The sequence below is a fragment of the Trachurus japonicus genome, chromosome 13, assembly GCF_045865225.1.
Source record: "Trachurus japonicus isolate A0001 chromosome 13, Traja_1.0".
Lineage (NCBI taxonomy): Eukaryota > Metazoa > Chordata > Actinopteri > Carangiformes > Carangidae > Trachurus > Trachurus japonicus.
In genome coordinates this window covers 17,930,708-17,953,500 of record NC_140919.1, presented here as the reverse complement: position 1 = coordinate 17,953,500, position 22,793 = coordinate 17,930,708, and the positions used below count along the sequence as shown (strand labels likewise).

At 40.3% G+C, this 22,793-nt stretch overlaps 3 protein-coding genes across 4 annotated transcripts; all 3 read left to right on the top strand.

Moving 5' to 3' along the window:
- The first annotated feature begins 3,685 nt into the window (after positions 1-3,685).
- LOC146975820 (zona pellucida sperm-binding protein 4-like) lies at positions 3,686-6,138 on the top strand. Its single transcript, XM_085794429.1, has 10 exons — positions 3,686-3,947; positions 4,042-4,163; positions 4,241-4,343; positions 4,443-4,657; positions 4,728-4,816; positions 4,897-5,030; positions 5,237-5,426; positions 5,499-5,637; positions 5,725-5,788; positions 5,917-6,138. Exons 1-10 carry the CDS (start codon positions 3,686-3,688, stop codon positions 6,006-6,008), a joined length of 1,410 nt encoding a protein of 469 aa, XP_085650555.1. The 3' UTR covers positions 6,009-6,138.
- A 256-nt stretch (positions 6,139-6,394) lies between these two features.
- dhx40 (DEAH (Asp-Glu-Ala-His) box polypeptide 40) lies at positions 6,395-11,674 on the top strand. The gene is made up of 17 exons (XM_085795066.1): positions 6,395-6,767; positions 7,004-7,149; positions 7,256-7,375; positions 7,470-7,706; positions 7,858-7,924; positions 8,012-8,143; positions 8,235-8,334; positions 8,554-8,640; positions 8,796-8,978; positions 9,074-9,154; positions 9,696-9,853; positions 10,091-10,205; positions 10,337-10,445; positions 10,673-10,767; positions 10,857-10,926; positions 11,058-11,286; positions 11,459-11,674. Exons 1-17 carry the CDS (start codon positions 6,596-6,598, stop codon positions 11,578-11,580), a joined length of 2,223 nt encoding a protein of 740 aa, XP_085651192.1. The 5' UTR covers positions 6,395-6,595; the 3' UTR covers positions 11,581-11,674.
- A 407-nt stretch (positions 11,675-12,081) lies between these two features.
- On the top strand, positions 12,082-20,716 carry akt2 (AKT serine/threonine kinase 2). Of its 2 annotated transcripts, none has more exons than XM_085795063.1 (14): positions 12,082-12,572; positions 14,529-14,702; positions 14,948-15,079; positions 15,211-15,322; positions 15,997-16,150; positions 16,908-17,039; positions 17,156-17,221; positions 17,313-17,381; positions 17,793-17,915; positions 18,170-18,298; positions 18,604-18,818; positions 19,702-19,789; positions 19,879-19,981; positions 20,109-20,716. In XM_085795063.1, the coding sequence occupies exons 2-14, from the start codon at positions 14,657-14,659 to the stop codon at positions 20,186-20,188; spliced, it is 1,449 nt and encodes a 482-aa protein (XP_085651189.1). In that variant the 5' UTR covers positions 12,082-12,572; positions 14,529-14,656; the 3' UTR covers positions 20,189-20,716. The 2 variants fall into 2 exon arrangements, with proteins under 2 accessions (XP_085651189.1, XP_085651190.1); XM_085795064.1 differs by having other exon boundaries at positions 12,109-12,130.
- The last annotated feature ends 2,077 nt before the right edge of the window (positions 20,717-22,793 follow it).

Here is a 22,793-nt window from a genome sequence, read left to right as displayed (position 1 = left end):
AATGGAGGCTCTCTGCCTTCCACGTTGCATTTCTTGACCGAACCGGTGTCTCAGCTCCGGTCTCTGCAGCACTGCAACACACTGTAACCCGTAACCTCTTGTTTGTGACAGATACACAAATATACACATCATAACATCGTATATGATATATAATGGTATGTACCGCTCTACTGATGCTTTCGTGCCAGCTTGGTTGAAAACAAATGCACACGGCCAGGAGTTATAGTTCCCCTTTAAGACATAACATAAAACTTTTTTTATGTAAAACTTTCACTAAAGTAATTGTTGTCGCCTTGGTTTTAATATATATACAGTATGGGTCAATGACGTTACACAACCCAATGTCAAATGGTGTAACCAGTATTTTTCAGAAAAAAAAAACTATACAGGAAAATAAACCCCGATGAACATGTGAAATACCGGTAAATGTAATTCACCTTTGCAATGCAACACTATGTTTCTTGACAAATTTGACATAATTTGTCACAAAAAATACAGTGTTTTTTGGATATGTCCTGTCCTGTGTTGCCAAAATGCATTAAAATTCAAATATAGAAATACAGCAAAAAAATGTATTTCAATTTACTGTTTTCAGAAGAAAGTAGACTTTGTGGTTACACCATTTGACATTTTCAGGGCATTCAGTCTGACTTTTGTTTAAAAAATGGGTCAAATATGATTTCAAAATTCAAAAAACCAACATGAATACAAAACGTACATTTTAACCAATCTGATGCATGCCTTAAGAAATATATTTTTAGTTTTAAATATATATAAATAGTTATCTAAAACTATTTTTTATGTGTCACTGACCCATATATACAGTATACACACACACACTGTTGCCCATAAAGTTGGAACAATTTTATTTTCAGACACATTACCTATTTATACACATGACTGATCAGCTTTGACCAAGTGCAATACAGTACATACCCAGCAGTTTCTTGAAGCTATACACTTCATCTATCAAGACTAAATTACATTGTCACAATCATTTCATGAGAAGATGTAAAAATAAAAAATAAATACAACTTCAACAACAGTGTGTTTATATATATATACACATAGCCTACATATGAATTAACTTTGAAGTTCGGAAACTGAGATAAAGACAATATGCCAATGATGTGTTTTCTTTTTTCTTTTCTTTTTTTTTTTGCTTTTAAAATCCTCATAATGTCAGTTTGATCCATGCAATATTTCTAATCAATGGTTTTTCTTTTCATACAGTATATTGTCCATTTACATTTAATAAATTCACTCTCAAAGCTGTCAATTAATTTGACTCTAAACCAGAAACTGCTCCTCTGTGTCTCTCCTCTCGTTAAGATGTGCAGCACTATCATGCGATCCATACGAACATGAATCTGAGATTCACAGTGCTGTACTTGGCTCGTCTGTGCTCCTTCCAGGCTTACTTTGTCCAGCTAAATAAATTCACCCTTAATGCTGACAGTAAATTTGAAACTGCTCTTGTGTTTCTCTCCTCCCACTAAGATGAGCAGCACTATGGATTATGTGATGATTACCCGGATAATGAGATTCCCACAATCAACGCTCTACTTGGCTCATCTGTGCTCCTTCCATGCCACTTTACGAACAGCAGCAGCTATTCGGTGTCATGGGCATACATTTATGAGGACGAGGAGCTGGTCCGTCTTGAATCTGGAGGGCGAGCTAAATTCATTGTCCCCAGAGGTGGCCGGGTGAAAACTTTTCCATACCAGGGCTCAGAAGGAAACTTCTCCATCCGCATTGATGAACTTGAGGACTCTGACAAGGGGCGTTATCTGTGTAAGAAAGAAGGTAACTGTCTTCTGGTGGAGTTGGTCCTGTTTTCAAATGGTAAGTGGATTGCTGTTCAGAGGTTAGGGTGTTATTTTCTGAAGTCTGAGCAGCTGCCTGTCAGAGAGACGTGACAGGACCTCTTCCTTTTCATGCTCACAAACCTCACAGGCCAGACACATTAGAGCAGACAAGTGATTAATTTCCTGTGAAAGGTATAGTGTTGTAAAACCCCATCTGATCTTGCAGCTTGGCTGAAAAAAGAGGTGCTCTGCATTGCTGTTGGCACATCGGCTTTGATCCTGCTGATCATCTTCTGTTACTGTGAGTATAGACCCATACCTGTCTCAGTCTCACACACACTCTCCCCACAGCTGTTGGTAGAAGAAAGTTGTGCTGTGTATTTGATTGCAAGACAAATGATCTTGTTATTGATGATTTAAAACTATTTTTGCTTTAATTGCAGTTCTCTATCAAAAGAAACAATGAAGAATACCTTTCAATCCTGTAGGTCCAGATGAGGGTAAGAAATTTCAAAATTTACTCTTTTCATTCTGTCAATCTTCTATAGATTGTTTCTTGGTAGATAGTTGTATTTGCATACGGTAGGTCACTGATTTCTATTTTCGCACAATTACATCTGCCAAAGAGTAATTTATGTTCGCATTTGTGGTTTATGCAAAAAGTATTAAGCCAATTTGCGCCAGACTTGGCAAAGGGCTGAGGCACTGGATGGGGAAGAATCCGTAAAAGATATTGTGGCAAAGAAATATCATCCACAATAAACTGGATTTATTTTCTGTGAATTCTGTTGTATAGCAAGTTACACACACAAACTCATTAACTCAGCATTAAACTATGTCATGTGATGCATTGCCCAAAATGTGTTCCTTTTTCTTACAGGCACAGACGCTGATTTTTCTTTCCCCCTCAGAACATGAATACAATAACATGTGCACTTCACACAGCTGCTCAGACTTTGATTTGGACATGGATTGTTATTTGTTCTATTTGCTGCAAAAGTGAATCAAATAAAATTCTTAATACAAGAAAGCTCAACAAATTAACCTCACAATCCAAAAATGGGATGCAGATAATGTGATATGTGATGTATGCAGAGGGAGAGAGTGCAAGTATACTGTATGTATATCTGTGCATGTAAATGAGACAGTTATTTGTTCAGGCTTTTTTTTTTTTTTTTTTTTTATTAATGGGAACAGGCATATACAAATAAACCGACAATACACTGACCAATACACAAACAGACAGAAGACAAACACACAAAACACTACAACAACAACAACAACAACAAAAAAAGGATGTGAAACTACTAAATTTATATCAACAGTAACTACTTAGTATACCTTCACTCAAAAGTAAGTTTTTCCCATTTTTTGTTATGCATTTCTATCTTGTCTTGATTGGATGCGATAATTTTTTCCAAAAGAAATTGGCATGGCACTTTATTTCTAAAAAAAGCCAAATTCAGAAGTGTTTTTGTTTGGGTCTTAAAAATAAATATTTTCCCCAAAAGGATGATGGTGTTCACAATCTGTGGGCAGTTTATCTCCAGTACTCCCAACAAAATATTTAATGGTGTAAATTCGAAGTGAATATTTGTTCAGGCTTATTCATTGTTTTTTATATTATTAAAAATGGAATTCAACTTTAAGACCTTTGTGTGTTCTTATGAGAACCAAACAAACTCACACCTATACTCTGGTCATATTCAAGTGTTTCTGGTTTGTGGGGGGGAAACCCACAGAGGAATGTTCCATGCACCAGTTGATGTGAACATGTTCAAGACCCTCTTGGTATGAAGTTACAGTACTACAGTTATTATGCCGGGTCAAAGGTTGTTGCTTTTACTCTCATGGGAGTCGACCAATTAAGTCAGATGAGAAGCAGCTGCTCCACCTGTCACACCGAGCCTCAGCAACCAGAGATGGACACCAGCAACACACACTTTGTTTGGTTGGCTTTTATTTCTGTCACACTTTTTCTTTTGAAATGTGGGGCCCATGATGATTCAAAACAATTTCAAGTAACATCTCATAACAGCATGAGTAATAATACGTTGCTTTGTCATGATGGATTCATGTCTGCTTACATGTCAAAGGTGGAATTTGCTGATCTTCCTTTCAACATCTATGTTCAAGGTAAGTCAGACTACTAAAGTATATCTCATTCACGTTACTCTGAAGTGGTAGTGTTTTTGCAATGAATCTGTTGGTGTTCACTTTTTACACACAGATGAACACGGAGGATATTACCAGGCCATTGCAATAGCAAAACAGTGCCACTACTTCATTGGAGGAAGTGAAACCTTTACCGTCTTAACAGTTGCTCCTCATAGCTGTTATGTGAAAAGACAAGTAAGATAAAAAGATAAGTAAGATAGTCTAGTTACTTTTTAAAATCTTCTAATCTTTCTTTCAAATTTGTTCATCAGAAATATATCACAAGTCTGACTGTTGTCATCATGGCACTTGCAGACAGAGGACAAGTCGAAATCGTCAAGTCAATACCTCTCATCTGTGAAAATAAAACTAAAGGTGGTAATTCTCAGTTTACAGATACAGTACATACATAACATGACATTAGCCATTAGATTTTTTGGTTTAGCTACTCCTGCTATGTTGTAATGTTTACAGAAGCAAACAAAAATCACAATCCAGCAGTGCCAGAGTTTTTCTGCAACAGGGATGGGTTCAACATCACCATCCCCCAGAACGCCACAGTCCCACCTCTGAACCTGGATGCAGTCTGGATCCCTTCCGGTCAAGGTGACAACTGTGAACCCAGAAACAAATCCAAGGATGCCGTCTCTTTCAGCTTTCCATACACTGATTGTGGCGCTCAATCCATGGTAAACATAAATCAATTATATATTACATGTGGTATTTTTCATGATAAACAGATTTGGTTGTATCTCTCAGGTAGCAGATGGGATTATAATGTACTGGGTTAACATTGAGGTGAAACAACACCCAGACAATGGCTCTATATTCCGCAACACTCCTTTTCGGTAAAAATAAAAACCAAAACAAAATGCACAATTTTTATGCTTATAGACCAATATCTCAATTTTATTGTCATTTCTTTCAGATTTACTGTGCATTGCAAGTTTGCATTGGCTCAAATGACTCAACTGGGCATCGACGTTCAGAGGGAAAAATCTGAGAATTCATTCACACTGAGGAGCAAAGGAATACTAAGGACTAAAATGAGGTTTGCCAAAGGTTACGTTCAATTTACTTTCAATTACTTGAATGTAATTATTTTATACACTTATATCTGTATGTTTAAATTGAAATATGTTAAAAACCGTAAGATGCAGTATAAAAATTGTCTCCATTACTTTGACTAGCCATTTCCATGATTGGAGCATAGTGAAACCCACATGTTGTCAACTCTACGGAATATGTTTCTGCTCTTTAATCCACAGACTCCTCTTATAAGTCTTTTTATTCCTCACGAGACCTTCCAACAGTGACTGAGCTCGGCAAGCCAGTGTACGTGGAGGTGTTTGTCCTCAAACATGAGGACAAGGACTTGGTCCTGCTGCTGAACGACTGCTGGGCCACGCCAACTGGAGACCCACATGACCCACAAAGATGGAGCCTTCTTGTTAAAGGGTGAACACACAGGTGTGACCTTTAGCTGAAAATTTTGAGATGATTTGATGCTAATCGTTGTGTCCAATCCAGGTGTCCTTTCACTGGTGATAGCCACAGAACCACTGTTTTGCCAGTTGTGTCAAGTAAGGAGGTGATACATCCGTCTCTTCACAAATGGTTTGTAGTCAAGCTGTTCTCATTTGTGAAGCCGCCAACATTTGAGAACCAGGTACATTTAAGAACTAAATGTAAGCATCTTTTGGTACATTTCTCAGTCTTGACTTTTCCTTTTTATTCTGGGTTTATTTTCCCACAGGTATACTTCCACTGTGATATAGAGCTCTGTAAAGGACCAGACTGTTTACAGTCCTGCAGCAATGGTAATTGGTGCAGCAGCCTATTCAGCCTTTATGAGGTCGTTCTTGTCTAATGATTCTGTCCTGTGGTTGTGGTTGATTTACACACTCACTTGCATGCAGCACTGTGAACTATTGTCTCTGTGTTTCAGGAGGACGTAAATTAAGAAGAATTACACCAGAGCCAGGAAAGAGGCCTCTTTACAGTGTTGTCTCTGCTGGCCCTCTTCTTTATCTACTGTAATGAGAGATTTACATAACCACCATGATTGAAAACACTTCTACCAAGAGCCATTGATGATTTGTAATAAATGTATACAATGACAATGACCTTAAATAGGCTACACTTGAGTCATATAAAATCCACAACATGGTTTCAGAGGAACTATCCAGATCTTGTATGTGTTTTTCTTTTGCTCTGGCTAAATTTCATTTCAGTATTATGAATACTGAATTACTATACTAATGTAAAATATGACTGTTTTTACAGCAAAAAGAAAAGAAAAGTATTTGTTTTCATTTAATTTGGTTTAATTGACCATACGACTTCATCACAGCCAGACCTTTATTGTGGTGGGGCAGCTTGGGTCACATGTTCACCATTCGACCAATAGAAATGCAGCACAGCTCAGTTTGCGGAAGTAATCGAGCGAACGCGTCGCGTGTGAAACGACAGAGGTGGGTAAAGTGGTGTTTTGCTAAGTTTAACACTGTTTGAGTCGCACAAACACCAAATAAACAGCATTTGGTGAGATAAACGTCAGTATTTATTTGACCCGTTTAGCTGCTCACACTAATATCTGGTGGTGATACAGCTCGGAGCTGTCAGTAATGTCCAAATCAACGAGATGGGACTCGAAAGACAACGAGTCAAAACATCTGCCGATCTACCAGCACAAAACCAAGCTGGTCCAGGCCGTCAGAGACAGCACTTTCCTGGTTGTTACTGGTGAGACCGGCAGCGGGAAAACCACACAACTTCCTCAGTACCTGCATCAAGCTGGTAAGATGTAATTCTGCAGTCCTGTCCGTAGAAATAGGATGTAAACAGCGCTAATAAACACAGTGGTTGGTGTATCTGTTACTTTAGAAGACATCTAAATATAGTATGATGTCCTGTTTGTTGGTTTAACTAACTTATTATCCCTAGTTTGTGTCCAAGTTTGTGAAATTAGGATCTAAATGTGACTGTGAACTCATTAGATGAACCATTTATTGTTTGTTTTGTTTTTGCAATAGGTTTTTGTAAAGATGGCAAGATTGGCATCACCCAGCCCCGCCGGGTGGCTGCCATCACAGTGGCCCAGAGGGTTGCACAGGAGATGCAATGCACCCTGGGTAGAGATGTTGGCTACCAGGTTCGCTTTGACGACTGCACAACACAGGTGAGAGACTACGACGACAGCCCTGCAGAAAAACACAGCCTGGTCCAAATCCAGTTATTGGGGGAATAATGTGATAACATGGAGTTGTTGTTGTGTTTGAGCCCAGGACACGGTGGTGAAGTACATGACAGACGGCTGTTTGCTCAGAGAGACCCTGGCAGACCCTGCTCTTTCTCAGTACAGTGTCGTAATCTTGGATGAAGTCCATGAACGCAGCCTCAACACTGTAAGTCAATATATTCACCCGGTGTTGTTATAGTAACTCGTCGTCAACATCCTTTACACCTACCTTGACTCACTGTTTTTTGTATTTGTTGCAGGATATTCTCCTGGGTTTGTTGAAGAAAATGTTCTCCAACCCTGCTAAAGCGACAAAGGGTCGATCTTTTCCTCTGAAGGTGGTGGTGATGTCCGCCACTTTGGAAATGGACAAACTTTCAGCCTTCCTCGGCGACTGTCCCGTCTTTACCATTCCTGGAAGGACTTTCCCTGTAACCTGCACATTTGGCTCTGCTGTGGGACCAAAGGACATAGAAAGCACCGGTTATGTAAAAGAGGTACTGAGTTTTTTGTTTGTTTGTTATTTTTATATCAATAATGTTAAAAGAAAAGCCCTTTACTTTGACTTGATTTCACATTGAGGGATTTGTTGCTGTAACTTGATGCATCTTGTTGTTATTTGTTAATATGACAGCCTCTTGTCCACAGGTGGTGAAAATGGCCCTTGATGTGCACACCAGTGAAATGGCTGGGGATATTCTTGTGTTTTTGACAGGTGCATTACAATTATCAACCTCTATATTCAGATTATTCCCCAACCCCGACAGCAATCAGATGCACTGATCCTCTTTATGTCTGACAGGTCAGTCTGAGATTGAGCGCGCCTGTGACATGCTGTTTGAAAAAGCCGAGTCAATAGACTATCGTTTTGATGTACAGGACCAAACAGTGGAGGGACTTCTTATTTTACCCCTTTATGGATCCATGCCCACTGGTAAAACACCTGCAACGGCTCTTTGATCTTATTTTAAGGTAGATTTTCCAAACTGAAATTAGAGCCCGATTCTTCTTTTATCTCATCATAGACCAACAGAAGCAGATCTTCCAGCCACCACCTTCAGGAATAAGGAAGTGTGTAGTGGCCACTAACATTGCAGCAACATCTCTCACCATCAATGGTATAAAGTAAGTGTGGCCCTGGTTTGTCACCTAGAGTCTGTATCTATCTATCTATCTATCTATCTATCTATCTATCTATCTATCTATCTATCTATCTATCTATCTATCTATCTATCTATCTATCTATCTATCTATCTATCTATCTATCTATCATATACTACATCAACAAAATTGTGACATTAAATTCATATCCTGCTTAAATCCATTATCATGTTACTATTTTAGGTACATCATAGACAGTGGGTTTGTGAAGCAACTCATCCACAACTCCAGGGTGGGCATGGATATCTTGGAGGTGGTGCCGATATCTAAGTGAGTGTCACAGAATAAAAAATATAATTTCAAACCTGCAAATAGTTTTGTTTTAGTCATTCCCCTGCTCACACACTCATGCCATTTAAAGAAAGCTTGCCAAGAGAGATTTGGACTGGATTTAATTTTTGTGGGGGGGGATTTTGTGTGATTAGGAGCGAGGCTCAGCAGAGAGCAGGCCGAGCTGGAAGAACCTCGGCCGGGAAATGCTTTCGGATCTATAACAAGGAATTCTGGGAAAAGAGCATGCCTGAATACACAGTTCCTGAAATCCAGAGGACAAGTCTGGCTGCAGTGGTGCTCACACTCAAGTGCCTGGGCGTCCATGATGTCATCAGGTACACTCTTTCTTTAATAATTTGGCTTTTTGTGTTTCGTAATTGTTTTATTCACCCTTTTAGCAACTTTACTAAAGATTTTATTTCTTTTTAAGGTTTCCTTACCTGGACCGTCCAGAAGAGAGGTTTATTCTAGAAGCACTAAAACAGCTCTATCAGTTTGATGCTATTGACAGGTGAGTAGTCATACCTACCTGTGTTTACCAAGCACAGCACAGTTGAGTTAAAGGGATAGTTCACCCAAAATTCAAATTTCACTCATCATCTACTCACCCTCATGTCAACTAAGAGCTGTGAGAATTTTCAGAGTCCTCCGTTCCTTCTCGGAGTTACGGGGGGGTCCGCGCAGCAGTATTTGTCCATAATGGTTGTGAATGGATACCACTTTTCTTCGTCCAAAAAGACATACCAAAAAACATCCAAATACCTCCACACAGCTCATCTGTAATGTCCCTCTTGTATTGAAGCCCAGACATGATTTTTTATTTGGATTTTTTTTGGTGTGTCTCTTTGGACGAAGAAAAGTGGTGTCCATTCACAAACATGGACAAATACTGCTGTGCGGACCCCCCCCCGTAACTCAGAGAAGGCACGGAGGACTCTGAAAATTCTCACAGCTCTTAGTCGACATGAGGGTGAGTAGATAATGAGTGAAATTTGAATTTTGGGTGAACTATCCCTTTAAGTGGTTCTTGCTGACTTGTCCGGGTTGTGTAGGAGAGGTAGAGTGACCCAGCTGGGGGAGTTGATGGTGGAGTTCCCGCTGCACCCGGGCCTCACCAGGGCTCTCCTCAAAGCTGCCGCGCTCGGCTGCCAGGACCTGCTGCTGCCTGTGGCCGCCATGCTGTCCGTGGAAAATATCTTCATCAGGCCAGGTCAGACATTTAGCTTCTTGAGGGACACTTAAATATAACAAGAAACATTCTTATGAAGAAGTGTGTATGTTAGCAAAGATATTACACTTGTCTCTCAGGTGTAAGTGACTCAAATATAGACTGTATATTCGTGAATGTATTGGTGTATTGATACATCTAGTCCCCCCGCCAGGAAATGGTTTATGCAGAGGAGTAGGTGAAGACATCAGTTTCAAACTGACATCATGCTTCCTGCAGGACACCCTGAGAAGCAGAAAGAGGCCGATAAGAAGCACAGAGCACTGGCTGACAAAAGCGGCAGTATGAATGACTTCGCCACACTTCTGAGAGTGTTTCAGTCGTGCAAATCCAGGTACAGCATCACAGTACCACTGTTTATTATTTCCTTTTGTTTGTGCAAAATGCATATCAATCTTATTCCACTACCTGCCACTAATATCACTGGTGAAATAAATGAGTGTGTGCCTCTCTTGTGTTCTGCAGTGACAGACCCTCATCGTGGTGTAAAGAGAACTGGATCCACTGGAGGGCGCTAAAGTCGGCCTTCAGTGTGGAGACTCAGCTGAGAGAAATTCTCCTTCGCCTCCAGCAGGTACAGCAGTGTCCAGAGCTCATTTCTATCCACTGACTGCAGTATGTTTTGTGTCCATGCTCTGTTAAATGCATCTCACATCCATTTTGTACTTGAATATTTGCTGTAGTTGAACATTTAATACTATAATTTATTCATTTAGCATTCTTGTTGCCAACACAATGCTGTGCTTAATTAATATGACTCTCTTTATTAATCATTTGTGATTGCACCCTCTTGCCTCCCAGAAGAGAGATTTCCCTGTCGAGACATTTGATGGCAACAGGAGTGAACTCCTCAGACGCTGCCTGTGCACAGGATACTTCACCAATGTTGCCAGAAGGTATCAACAAGGGTCATTTGAAATTATTCATATTTAACTCTCTTGTTGTGCGATTTTTACAGGCTGTCAATTTTTTCCCACTCATATAGGTCTGTGGGAAAGGTATTTTGCACAATGGATGGACATGGATCCATGGTTCACATTCATCCGTCGTCGTCGGTAAATGTCTTTATGATTAATTTCAAATCGATCAATTACATTTTCATAGATTTTCACATTATATTTGGAGCGTGGTCTGTGATGCTTCTCCTCTACTTCCCCCTGTGATCATGATTCTTTGTTGCCCCAAGCTGTTTGACCAGGAGGCAGAGCTGAACTGGGTCATCTTTCACGATGTGCTGGCGACTTCCCGGGTCTACATCAGGACAGTGTGTCCTATTCGATACGAGTGGGTGAAGGACTTGTTGCCTAAGCTCCACGAGGTAGACGTCTATGAACTCAGCAGTGTGGCAAGACAAGAAGTGACTGAGGAAGAGATGAGAAAATGGGAGGACAGGGAAGCAGCTAAAAGACAACCAGGTTTGTAAATAATTAATTAGATATTCATTTTGTTATGTTATAGAGCTCAGTGTAGGGTCCACCTGGAACAGGCCAAACAAAACAGAAGTGTTTCACTGGGTGACATGAATAGATGACCTATATCCTGCTTTATAACTAACTAACATAGAGGTTACTTCTGTTCCTTTTTTAGAGGTTTCTACAGAGGACATCGCAAAGAAGCTGGAGAAGCGAAACAACGAAGCCACAGTCAGCGACGCTCGTGCTCGCTACCTGCAACGAAAGCAACAAAGGCAGCAAAATAAAGCTCTCTAACAGAAAGCACTTGCTTTTTAAGGCTTTTGTTTCACAAAGGAATATTTTTGCATGTAACACATGATGAATAATAAACTTTTATTACATTTATAAATGTGGCTCTCTCTTTTCTTTATACACAAACTGCTGTAGCAGTGGTTAGCGGTTTTGTGGGTTTTTGACTAGGTTCAGAATAGTGCCTTTTTCTTTGACAGCAGGTAGACTGAGAGGAAGCTATTGGTTTATAGATTAAGTGTGGTGGTGGTGGTGGGGGGGTGGTTTTAAAAAAACACATTTTGAGGAGATTTCATATTAATTTTTAGACATGTGTTGCACTGCCTATCTCTCAGACAATGTGTAATCCAGTGGTGCACAGCTGGGGTGAGGTTAAGGTTACAGTAGGGTACTTGATGTACTTTCACACCGACCGTTCAGGTGCAGTGGACCCTCTCTCTGGCCCCGTACGTCACTTCCTTTAGTGTGCGTCTGCGTCTGCCGCTGCTGCTGCTGTACTGTCTGGCTGGCTGACTGTGGCTGTGGCTGGGACGGAGGAGGGCTTCTTCCACGCTAAGTAAAGCAGGCGGCGACTACTACTATCCACATTGATTAAAAAAACCCACACGGAGGCGGGTTGTTGTTTTTTTTTTCTTTTTATATATACGCAAGGATTTCCTGGAAGTGCTTTGTTAGTCGTATTCGGCATAAGTACTAGTATCCATCAAGTTGGAGCTCAGTGGACTTCATTCTCCGGCTGGGGTTTGCATACGCTTCAGTGAGCCACTGCAGCAGCAACTGACCAAGCACGCCGCCACCACCGCTGCTGCTGCTGCTGAAGAAGAAAACAAGCTCCAGCTAAAGCTGTGTGATCATTGACAGAGTTCAATACACACACGCTTCAAGTGATATCTACAGGCACACGGCTCTGAGCCTCTTCTTCTTTTTCTTCAAGGACCAACGGCTTTGGCAGCGTTTTTTTGTTGTCTTTTTTGTATGTGTCACTGGAGTCGAAGTAGGTAGGTAGTAGGTAAAAGCCAAAGAAGCCGGGGGTGGGGGGGTAGGGGTAACGAGAAGTAGCAGCAGCAGCAGCAGTAGCGCTAGCGCAAGTGAGTGGCTAACTGACATGCTAACTAGCCGTTAGCTCGGAAGCTATGGTAACGAGAAGTAGCAGCAGCAGCGAGAGCGCAAGTGGCTAACTGACATGCTAACTAGCCGCTAGCCGTTAGCTCGGAAGCTATTTTGGCTAGCTGCCTTGTTTGTTTGGTCGTGTAAATGCGGTCATGGTCAGTGTCCTCCTCGCTGCTGTCTGGCTGGCTGGCGCGCCACTTGGCCAGACTCTGACCATCAGCTGTTTAAGCTTGTGAAATATTGTAGTAACTTGTTTGTTTGTTATTGTGTGTTAAGCTACGACAGGGACAGGGGGAAGCTAACGACCTGCCCTGAACTTGGGAAGGTAAAACGTTTGTTGTTGACTTTGCCTCTTGTTAGCTAGCGGCGACGCTGAAAAGGAGGATGAGGAGGATGATAATGTGTTCACTATATTTACGTTTGGCAGCTTGTGGTATAATGTGGAGTTTTGAATGCATTAATTGCATATAACTTATCAAGCTGTGTTTTCTTTTTAGGGTTAGTTGTTTTTTCAAATGGTGTAAGATGTAAACCACATACATTTAGGCTTTTACTACATATTGTTTCTGACTAATTGTTTTTGCAGTGTAGCCTACAGTGCAAAAAAAAAGAAGAAAAGGTTGTAGAGCTTATTTATTATCTCAAACAGCAGCCACCTATTACTGTGGCCATTGAGATAAATAGGTGCTCAGCTGTAAACAACCCTTGGATGCACTTCTTCGAGTGGCCATAAAACAGTCTGAAGTCGAGACACCTTATCTCTTTTTTTTCTTTTTTATCTTTGTAAACAAAGCAGTTCAAACAGTCTTTGTTTTGCTGACTGTATGCACTGTAATATCCAACCCCATCACTTTCACTGAAATACTGTGAAATTCTGGTAAACCTATTATCTAACATAAGCTGTTGATTCAGGGCTGACCCTGGATCAGCAAGGCCTCTCCTCAAACATTCAACAAAAGCTGTGGGAGGTTATTAGATTTGACAATAAAGAGCTTTGCAGCTATTTTTTTCTAATTGTTTGATCGATGGCATTGATCCCACAAATCTTTGATCCTTACCTGGCATCATGATAATACCAGGATCAAACATACTTAGATGTGAAATGAAACCAAAGTTGCATGAGATGAAAAAAAGTGCGTGGGGTTTTGATATTTAGCTTGTGGTCATGACAGTCATTACACTACTCTCAGTTTGAATGTCACTGTCAGAATGATCAGATGGTCAGATATGAGGGTTGAGCAAAACGTGCAGATTTCAGCAGTTTTCTTTGTTGTGGAGTTGTGTTTCAAGGCAACAGAGTGCCTCAGAAGGAGACGTATTTATTCAAGCGCACTGCTGTAGTGACAGCTCTCAGATAGGCATCAAGAGCAATACACAGAAAGTTTCCTTTGTTATGAGAAATCAGTTTCACTTTGTATGTTCACCTCCACCTCTCTGGCTGCAGTTTTACTTCCTTTAGGCCCCATGTCTTCACACATTTATTTTGCAGTGTTCAACTACGCCCAAAAAAAAGACAAGTGAGAGTACAAAAATATTTCCCAGGGCTATACTTTTTGTCTGAAGTGCAGTGTTGAATTATAAACTGCATGAAGTTACCAAGTTGTTTTGTTGACACCTTTACAAGTTGGCAGAGGTTTTTAATTTTTAACAGAGTATGAAGTATTCACTTGACATGCTATAACTTATGCGATGTTTTTCTGATGTCGGTGGTTTATAGCCCTTCTCACATGACTGTAATTTACATGTTAAAGCTACACCAGGATACAATGGGCATTGTTTTTGTGTTTGATTGACAGTATTTATATCCTGAATTAACAGTGTCTCTTTTTGTTCCCTTCTTCTAGGTATTATATTCTATAGTTGTTTTTACACCTGAGCCACTGTCGGGCACTTCACCAATAGGAACAGTGTGCACAATTTCCACCAGCTTGTCTGCAGCCCCCTCCCAACTCAGACAGTCTTCTGCCCCAGCATGAATGAAGTCAGTGTTGTGAGAGAAGGATGGCTCCACAAGAGAGGTAAGGGGGCCCCTCATGTTCACTGTCCATCATCTGAATGTACATTTAAGTGATAGTTCATCTCAAAAGCTGCCATTTGAGTATTAAATACCCCTGTAGGCTTCTAATCTATCTGTCATGTTTGAAGGTTTTACATTGATTGAGAACAGCAGTGCTCATTTTAAGTTGTTTTCATTGAATAGTCTTTTTTGCTATACAAGCAAGTAGTCAAACATCAAACATCTCCACCTTCCTGCCTCTTCAAGGTGAATACATCAAAACATGGCGGCCTCGTTATTTCATCTTAAAGAGCGATGGCTCCTTCATCGGCTACAAAGAGAAGCCTGAGGTGTCCAGTGACCACAGCCTCCCACCGCTCAACAACTTCTCTGTCGCCGGTTAGTTTTCTGCTCTGGCTGTCAGATTTCCATTTAAATCACCAAAATAAATCCGCAAAGGGTCTATTTTAATCTTTTGCTGTTGAAGTCTTCATTTCGTCTGTCTTACCTGGTGTGTCTGCGTTTCGTAGAATGCCAGCTGATGAAGACAGAGCGCCCCAGGCCCAACACTTTTGTCATTCGTTGTCTGCAGTGGACCTCGGTTATTGAGCGCACCTTTCACGTGGACAGCAACGAGGAGAGGTAATGCTGCTATTCTTAGTTCTCTTAGACGACTGCATCTGAGGGAAAAAAAGCTTACTATGTTAATTTTTCACTGATGCAACAAGATGGCAGTCAAATTAGGGACCACATGTTTTCTGTTTGAACATAAACATAAATCACAATCTCTGTAATTATCTCTGGAGTGAAATGACTTTCAGTGTGTTAGTTGTTAAAATTCAAAAGGAATAAGCACAGAAGACGCAACATTTTCACAAAACCATACACAAAGGGCATAAATAGGCCATTGTTCGCTACAGGCAGTGAATTTCATTTTAGTTTGTGTGCGAAGGAAAGACCATCATGCTCAAAATAGAATTCAGTGCCAGATTAGAAACTGATTATTCACCCCTAACCCAAGCAGTCGTCATTGAGTTTTGTTTACATCGGCTCTGCCAAGTACCAAATCCCAGCATCCCCTAGTTGAATATTACAGATTATCCTCTACCTTCTAAACAGAGCTTGCTGTTTTTCCTTTAAGACATGTATTTTTGGCACATCTATAACATCTGTCAGAGTACGCAGAATTCACAAATTGAATACAATTCCTGTGTTTTGGTAAAACTTTTTGCTTCCCCTTATATGTGGAGGGGAAATTCAGAGTAATCTAGCTAGATACGTTTGGTAATAGTGATGTGTGTTTTCTTCATGCTCAGGGAGGAATGGATGCGATCGATCCAGGCAGTGGCAAATAGCCTGAAGAGTCAGCAGCAGGATGAGGAGCCCATGGAGATCAAATTTGGCTCTCCGAGTGACAGCAGCGGCACAGAGGAGATGGAGATTGCTGTGTCCAAATCCCACACAAAAGTGGTCAGTATTTGCACAAGCAGTGCCTGGCAGCTGAGTGTTTGCTGTGTTTGTCCAGCTAAGCTCATCTTTATTGAGCAAGTTGTTCAAACTTTAAGCCTCTTTCTCAAAGCTTTTTTGGTGAAGCAACCTTTAAATGAGTGGAGGGTAGTATTTCTGTGTATATTTTGTGAACTGTGCTGATTCACTCCAAGTGATTTTGAGTTGCTCTAGTTTGGTGGTCTACTGCCTGCTGACTTTTTCACCCAGTGTATAAATGTGTGGTTTGTTAGAGTAGTTTTGCTTTGATTCCTTATTATGTAAAAATGTTATTTATTACCCTATCCCTATTTGAAGGATTTCCCTCTTTACAATGTATGTTATATTGTTCAAATAGTGTTTAGCGTCTTCCTTGGCTCTATGGCTGTTGTTCCTGCTGTTTTTTTTCTCAAGTGTTAATTGAAACGTTCAGCTCTCTAGATTGAGTTAAAATATTTATAGCTATACCAGCATGCTGCTTCATGTCATGCCCCAAATGTTAGTATCCACAAAACCTAGCACGCAAACATCAGCAGTTTAGACAATAAAATGGGGAGCCAGTGACTCATCACAGTGTTTTTCAAAAAACATATTTCTATATTCCATAGAAACACATACACTTCCATTGAAACTCACAAATGTAAGAGTCATGGTGTCTTTGAGAAAAACTGGGTATAAGCTAACTCACCAGCGGCTGTGTCGCATCGTTGTCACAGCTTATCTTTGTCTTATGTTCCCCCAGACCATGAGTGACTTTGACTACCTGAAGCTGCTGGGCAAAGGGACCTTTGGTAAAGTGATCCTGGTGAAGGAAAAGGCCACGGGGATGTACTACGCCATGAAAATCCTCCGCAAAGAAGTCATCATTGCAAAAGTTAGTGCTGATCGCATCACAGTGAAACCCTCACTTCAAACATGTTTAAGAACAGGCATCTATTGTTATGATGTTGTGTGTCTTTGTATGCTCTAAGAGTTTGTATATTCCTCCAGGATGAGGTGGCACACACAGTTACAGAAAGCAGAGTTCTCCAAAATACACGGCACCCATTTCTAACGGTGAGTTGCTTGTGCCTTCATTGCACTGATAAATGTAAACATATTTTAAGGAACCATTTTCAAACTTTAGTTCCTTGTTCTTCCTCAACAGACACTAAAATATGCATTTCAAACACATGATCGGCTATGCTTTGTGATGGAGTATGCAAATGGAGGAGAAGTAAGTTTTTTCTCTTTTTACATTAAGCCTACTGTTGTGTCTGCTGTGATACTGTATCTGAGTAGGACTATTTAGATTGGGTGATTACAGCACACATTGTTGTTTTAAAGCTAATTGTTGAAATAATCCAAACCAGGTCAAGAAGTGGCCTGAATGTTGGATTTGATCGCACATCAAACAGATTTTTTAACTTCATGGTTACACTAATACATTTTAGGGATTGCTTTAGTTACTGTATGTACTTGGCTGGTTGTTACTAATCAAAAAAAACACAAAATAGATATGGAAAATTCACTATGAAGATCAATTATAAAAAAAAGAAATACATTCAAATATATTTCTTAAGTATCTCTAGAAAACGTGTTTTTATCTTCTGTCCCTTATTCCACTTTCCCTTTTCTTCTTTTTCAGCTCTTCTTTCACTTATCGCGGGATAGAGTGTTCACAGAAGAGAGAGCGCGATTCTATGGTGCAGAAATAGTGTCAGCACTGGAGTACCTACACTCACGCAATGTAGTTTACAGGGACTTGAAGGTAAGGTGTCCACGTGCTCTGACAGTGTAGTAATAGTATTGTAAAATAGGCTGCATTGTGCAGCAACTTCAGACACAGACGAGCAACAACACTTTCACTAATTGCTTAGATATACTGCTGCTCATTCGTGCTCTTAAAATATAAATGATGTATTAGTGTAATCACGAGCATCTTCCAATGAATTCCATTTTTCAGTCTGTTTCACGTCACAGCTGTCAACTAATTTGACTCTAATTTGAATCTTCTCGGCACAGCTGGAGAACCTCATGCTAGACAAGGACGGCCACATAAAGATAACAGACTTTGGGTTATGTAAAGAGGGGATCACAGATGGAGCCACCATGAAGACGTTCTGTGGAACCCCAGAGTACCTGGCACCAGAGGTAACTGCACAGTGGTAGTAGGAGTAGGATGTCCGGTTGAAGAATAGTTACAGATTCAATGTTAACTTCTGTATAAAAACCAGTGAGAAACCAGTAACCAGTTGGTATCATATTTTCGTGACTGGTGTGTAAAATGGATATTTTCTGATAGTGCCCAGAGAGTTCACTGTCCTCACTTCACTTATACATTTTACAGTTTTATGACTTCTGCTGAGTATTTGCTGACTTCCTGCCTCTAAGTTAACTGCATGTCAGTTTAAGTTTTATTTCTCTCTCAACTCACTTTACATTCCTGCCCCTGTCAGGTGCTGGAGGACAATGACTACGGGCGAGCGGTGGACTGGTGGGGACTGGGTGTGGTCATGTATGAGATGATGTGCGGTCGGTTGCCGTTCTACAACCAGGACCATGAGCGTCTCTTTGAGCTCATCCTCATGGAGGAGATTCGATTCCCCAAGAACCTGGCTCCTGAAGCCAAGGCCCTGCTGGCTGGCCTCCTCAAAAAGGATCCTAAACAAAGGTAGGTGTGTGTTTGTGCTGCAAAAGACAAACACAAAGGCTGAGAAGTGAGTTTTATCCATTATATTCTATAATAAGCTCATACTGTAATATAATCATACTGTAATATTGAATATTGATTTGTATCTCTTAAAGCTGTGGATGTTTATATATTTATTACATATTTACCAAACATTGCCACATAATCATGTAAAGATTATTGTTTAGTCTTTTGAGCGATGTAACAAAATAGACTGGATTTTCTTATTGTGCAATGTTATTGTGACTCGTGCACCACCATTTATGCCAATACATATATATCCGTCATGGGCTAATAATGGATTCTATTTGTGAGATAAGTGCTGTTTACTGTTTACAAGCCGTTTCAGTGTGCAAACAATACTGTTCAGCTGAACATCTGCCTGCCTCCTGGAAACGCAGCAGTAGAGCTTGAGAAAAACATTTTCTTCCTAGGATTTTGGTCTGTTGCACTTGATTAGTTTTCTGAATCTTCCACCTTGCTGCAGGGCACCACGTATTCCGCTATAAAATAAGTAACCACATTATTTAAGCTTGTGTTCCTTTCTTGATTAGTTTTGGTACAGGATAATGGCGACACAAGCACGTAATTGATTGTTGTTTTGGCCGAGCCCCAGTGTTTCTGGTAACAGTTGAACAACTGCTATTATTAGCACATTGAGTTCTGCCTGCAGGCTTACTAACACGCGCACCTGTAAGTAGTAAGGAAATGAAGACTAAATTTGTAGAGAAATTGGTAAATACAAGACAGGGAGAACACAACATAAATGCTTGTTGTGCACTTCTAATGACAGGATTTTCACATTTGTGTGTGGCTGATGAGTGGGTGATAATGATGGTGTTTTTGTCTCTTTTTTTTTTTACAGGCTCGGAGGCGGACCAGATGATGCCAAAGAAGTGATGAGCCACAAGTTCTTCACCTCCATCAACTGGCAGGATGTGACTGAAAAAAAGGTGAGAGAGTGGGGGCAAAACTAATGATGTGACATTTAAAAACAGGATGTTTTGAGTGTAAAACTGACTTGTTTTCCTCTTTTGCTCAGCTTGTCCCCCCCTTCAAGCCCCAAGTAACATCAGAGACGGACACGCGTTATTTCGATGATGAGTTCACAGCACAAACCATTACAATAACTCCTCCAGATAAGTGTGAGTACATCTGCTCTTACTCTACGCATCTTTTTTTACTTCTGCTTTAAGTTCCGATTCACATGGAAGTACGAGTTGTTATTTAATGTTTCTCTCTCTCCCCTTTCTCCCACTGTGCTCACTGCAGATGACAGTTTAGATGCAGAGGATTCAGATCAGCGTACGCACTTCCCTCAGTTCTCCTACTCTGCCAGCATACGGGAATGATCACTCAGACTTTTGAGCAAGCAGGCAGGCTAACACACAATCACAATCCCACATACACACTTGCACTGCTGGGGGAATCCGAACGACACAAACAAAAACTGGCACAAGACACATTTTCATTTGGTCTTTAACGCACATACACACACAGACACAGACACACACACTCAGACACCCACACACATACTGGCAAATCAGAAAAGACACAGATTATAGATTATGAAAAGAACACACAGGCTGTGAACTGACCTCAGCAGGTTTGTGTGCATAGACTGGCAGCTTTGTCTCTGTACGTCCTCTCAGGGTTGGCTTTAGGCCTCCCTGCGGGACCTCTGCTGCACTACACTGGGCACCACATCAAAGCCTTGATACTTTGAAAACCAGGTTATGCCAGCAAGTACCACCTCTTTACCAGCTGTACCCATGCTACACACATCAATACCAACCAATCCATGCATAGACTGCATATATATACACAAACGTACTTGATAGAAGTATAATTAAAATTAGGAAAATGGAAAAACATTTGGGGGAAGTAAAAAAAAAAAAAAGACAAATTTTTATTTCATCAATCGTTACGGTTTTAAATGTAAAGCCATATTTCTGCATTTTATTTTATTTTGTTTTGTTTTTATTTCATTTTTTTAACAAGTGCTCTTTCTGGAACTTGCTGTTACAAATCACGTGTGGGACTGTTCCTACTGTAGGTAGGAAATGGGGAAGAGTGAACGGCGAGGAAGGTTGGCATTTCTGTGTTTGCACTGCATGTGTGTATTTGAGTGGATGCGTGAATGTAATGCGTGTGTGCATATGAGTGCAGGAGAATGTATGAACAACCATTTTTGATTCTCAACCATCCATTTGTGCATGTTTAAAAAGAACTCAAAACTATTGCTGGAATATCGATGAGAGGACACTACATGGCACACTCAATGGCCTTTTTTCTTTTCTTTTCTTTTTTTTCCAAAGGGAACAAGCATGTAATTTATGATTGCTTTGACCAGCCTGGCGCTAAATTGACTCAGTCAGGATTAGAAACTGGGATCTCATGCATGGCTAATCTTCGCTTTAAATGCTGCATTAATTTAACTCAAAGCAATGCAGCACTAAGGCTCTCTTGGAGTCCATGTTGCTGTGTCCAGACTGACTGACCGACCAACTAGCTGCTGGTTGGAGGTGTGTGTTCATTAAGGCCAGTCATGCTATGTCTTGAAGACAGGAATAATGGAAGGAAAGAGAAAAACAAGAAACTGTACACTTGACCACATTTTTTTTTCCCCCCCAACCAGTGACCAGAGACCAATGTAGATGAATTCGCTGTCCTCGGTCCAGTAATTCTCACTCCCTAGCTAAGGAGTTAAGCACCAATCTTTTGTTCATTTTCTATTTTTATTATCGGTGTAAGTGTTTAAAATATTTTTGAAATAAGCATTTGAATGTTCCTGTATTTAAAGAATGAAAAAAAAAAATTAAATCGTTGTTAAGTCTTTATAAGGAGGCCAAAAAACTGACTGACCTGTTGGAGTTTTAACACTTCAAATGATTCCACATTCGATGTTTCGAGTCTTTGGTTTGTGTTTTCTTTCATGCTGTGTCCAAGCACTTAAATCTTAGATGTTTTGTATGTAGATGTTTGTCTGGAGCAACAGTCTGCAGGTTTACAATCTCAACTAAACTCTGCATGAGCTGGTCGACCAACCTTCAGCCTGCAGACAGGGGGAACCAATCAAAACATCAGCTGATGTATTGTATAGTTGAAATAAGAACCTGCATAATTGAAATCAGGACGGCACATGATTGAGAGAAGTTCTGGACAACACAGTGAAATGTGCTGATGTTGACATACGCATTTTATAATTCCATATTGCTGGAAGAGATGTTGCTCTTTGAGCTTCACTAAAGGAACATCAAGACCTTTTTTTTGTTTGTCATTGTTATGTTTTTGTTCATTGTTTTTCCCTCCTTTTTTGTCCATCTATTTCTCAAATTTTGGAAGACACGTTGTCTTGTTCAAGTATACATTATATAAAAAAATATATATTAAAAAAGTTCTTAAACTGCTTTCTTTTTAAGTTCTTCATTTCATGGGGTTTCCATATGCTGGTCTACATCATCACCTCCCTTCAGCAAAATAACTCAATTTACTGTGTGTAATAAACATTTATAATTTCCCTAAGATGAAGCAGTTAAATAAACAACATACTGTATTTCCAGAACATTTAAAAGTCACCCTACTTTTTAAAAATGTAGATAAATAAGTATTGACCATTTCTCATTTTACGTTACCATAACATCTGTCAGCATTCACTGGGATACCCCAAATGTCACACATTACTTTCTTTTGATTTGAGTTGGTGTGAGTGACTTGAGGGTGACTGCGAGATGTTTGAGTGGTGGTGGTGACAGAGACACAGAAAAAGCAGCAGGTTTTCGACTCATCGTTGAGTAGCAGTTGGCCCCAGTTCCTGCAGATGATAATGTGATCAAATGGCTTTGATTTACAGTTCACAACTCCAGCACCTCTTCTCACTGGCTCAGGCACAGCCATCATAACTCTAGCCTAGCGTCCTGCTCTGGAAACAGCAGGACCAGATATCAAGAACCACTG

Coding starts and splice junctions, on each gene's coding strand:
- LOC146975820 (XM_085794429.1), top strand. CDS start 3,686: ATGAGAAGCAGCTGCTCCACCTGTCACACCGAGCCTCAGCAACCAGAG. Junction 4,817..4,896: donor TTCCGCAACACTCCTTTTCG/GTAAAAATAAAA, acceptor CATTTCTTTCAG/ATTTACTGTGCATTGCAAGT. Junction 5,789..5,916: donor TTTACAGTCCTGCAGCAATG/GTAATTGGTGCA, acceptor TCTGTGTTTCAG/GAGGACGTAAATTAAGAAGA.
- dhx40 (XM_085795066.1), top strand. CDS start 6,596: ATGTCCAAATCAACGAGATGGGACTCGAAAGACAACGAGTCAAAACAT. Junction 9,854..10,090: donor AAATATCTTCATCAGGCCAG/GTCAGACATTTA, acceptor TGCTTCCTGCAG/GACACCCTGAGAAGCAGAAA. Junction 10,206..10,336: donor TTTCAGTCGTGCAAATCCAG/GTACAGCATCAC, acceptor TGTGTTCTGCAG/TGACAGACCCTCATCGTGGT.
- akt2 (XM_085795063.1), top strand. CDS start 14,657: ATGAATGAAGTCAGTGTTGTGAGAGAAGGATGGCTCCACAAGAGAG. Junction 17,040..17,155: donor AAGAAGTCATCATTGCAAAA/GTTAGTGCTGAT, acceptor ATATTCCTCCAG/GATGAGGTGGCACACACAGT. Junction 17,382..17,792: donor AGTATGCAAATGGAGGAGAA/GTAAGTTTTTTC, acceptor CTTCTTTTTCAG/CTCTTCTTTCACTTATCGCG.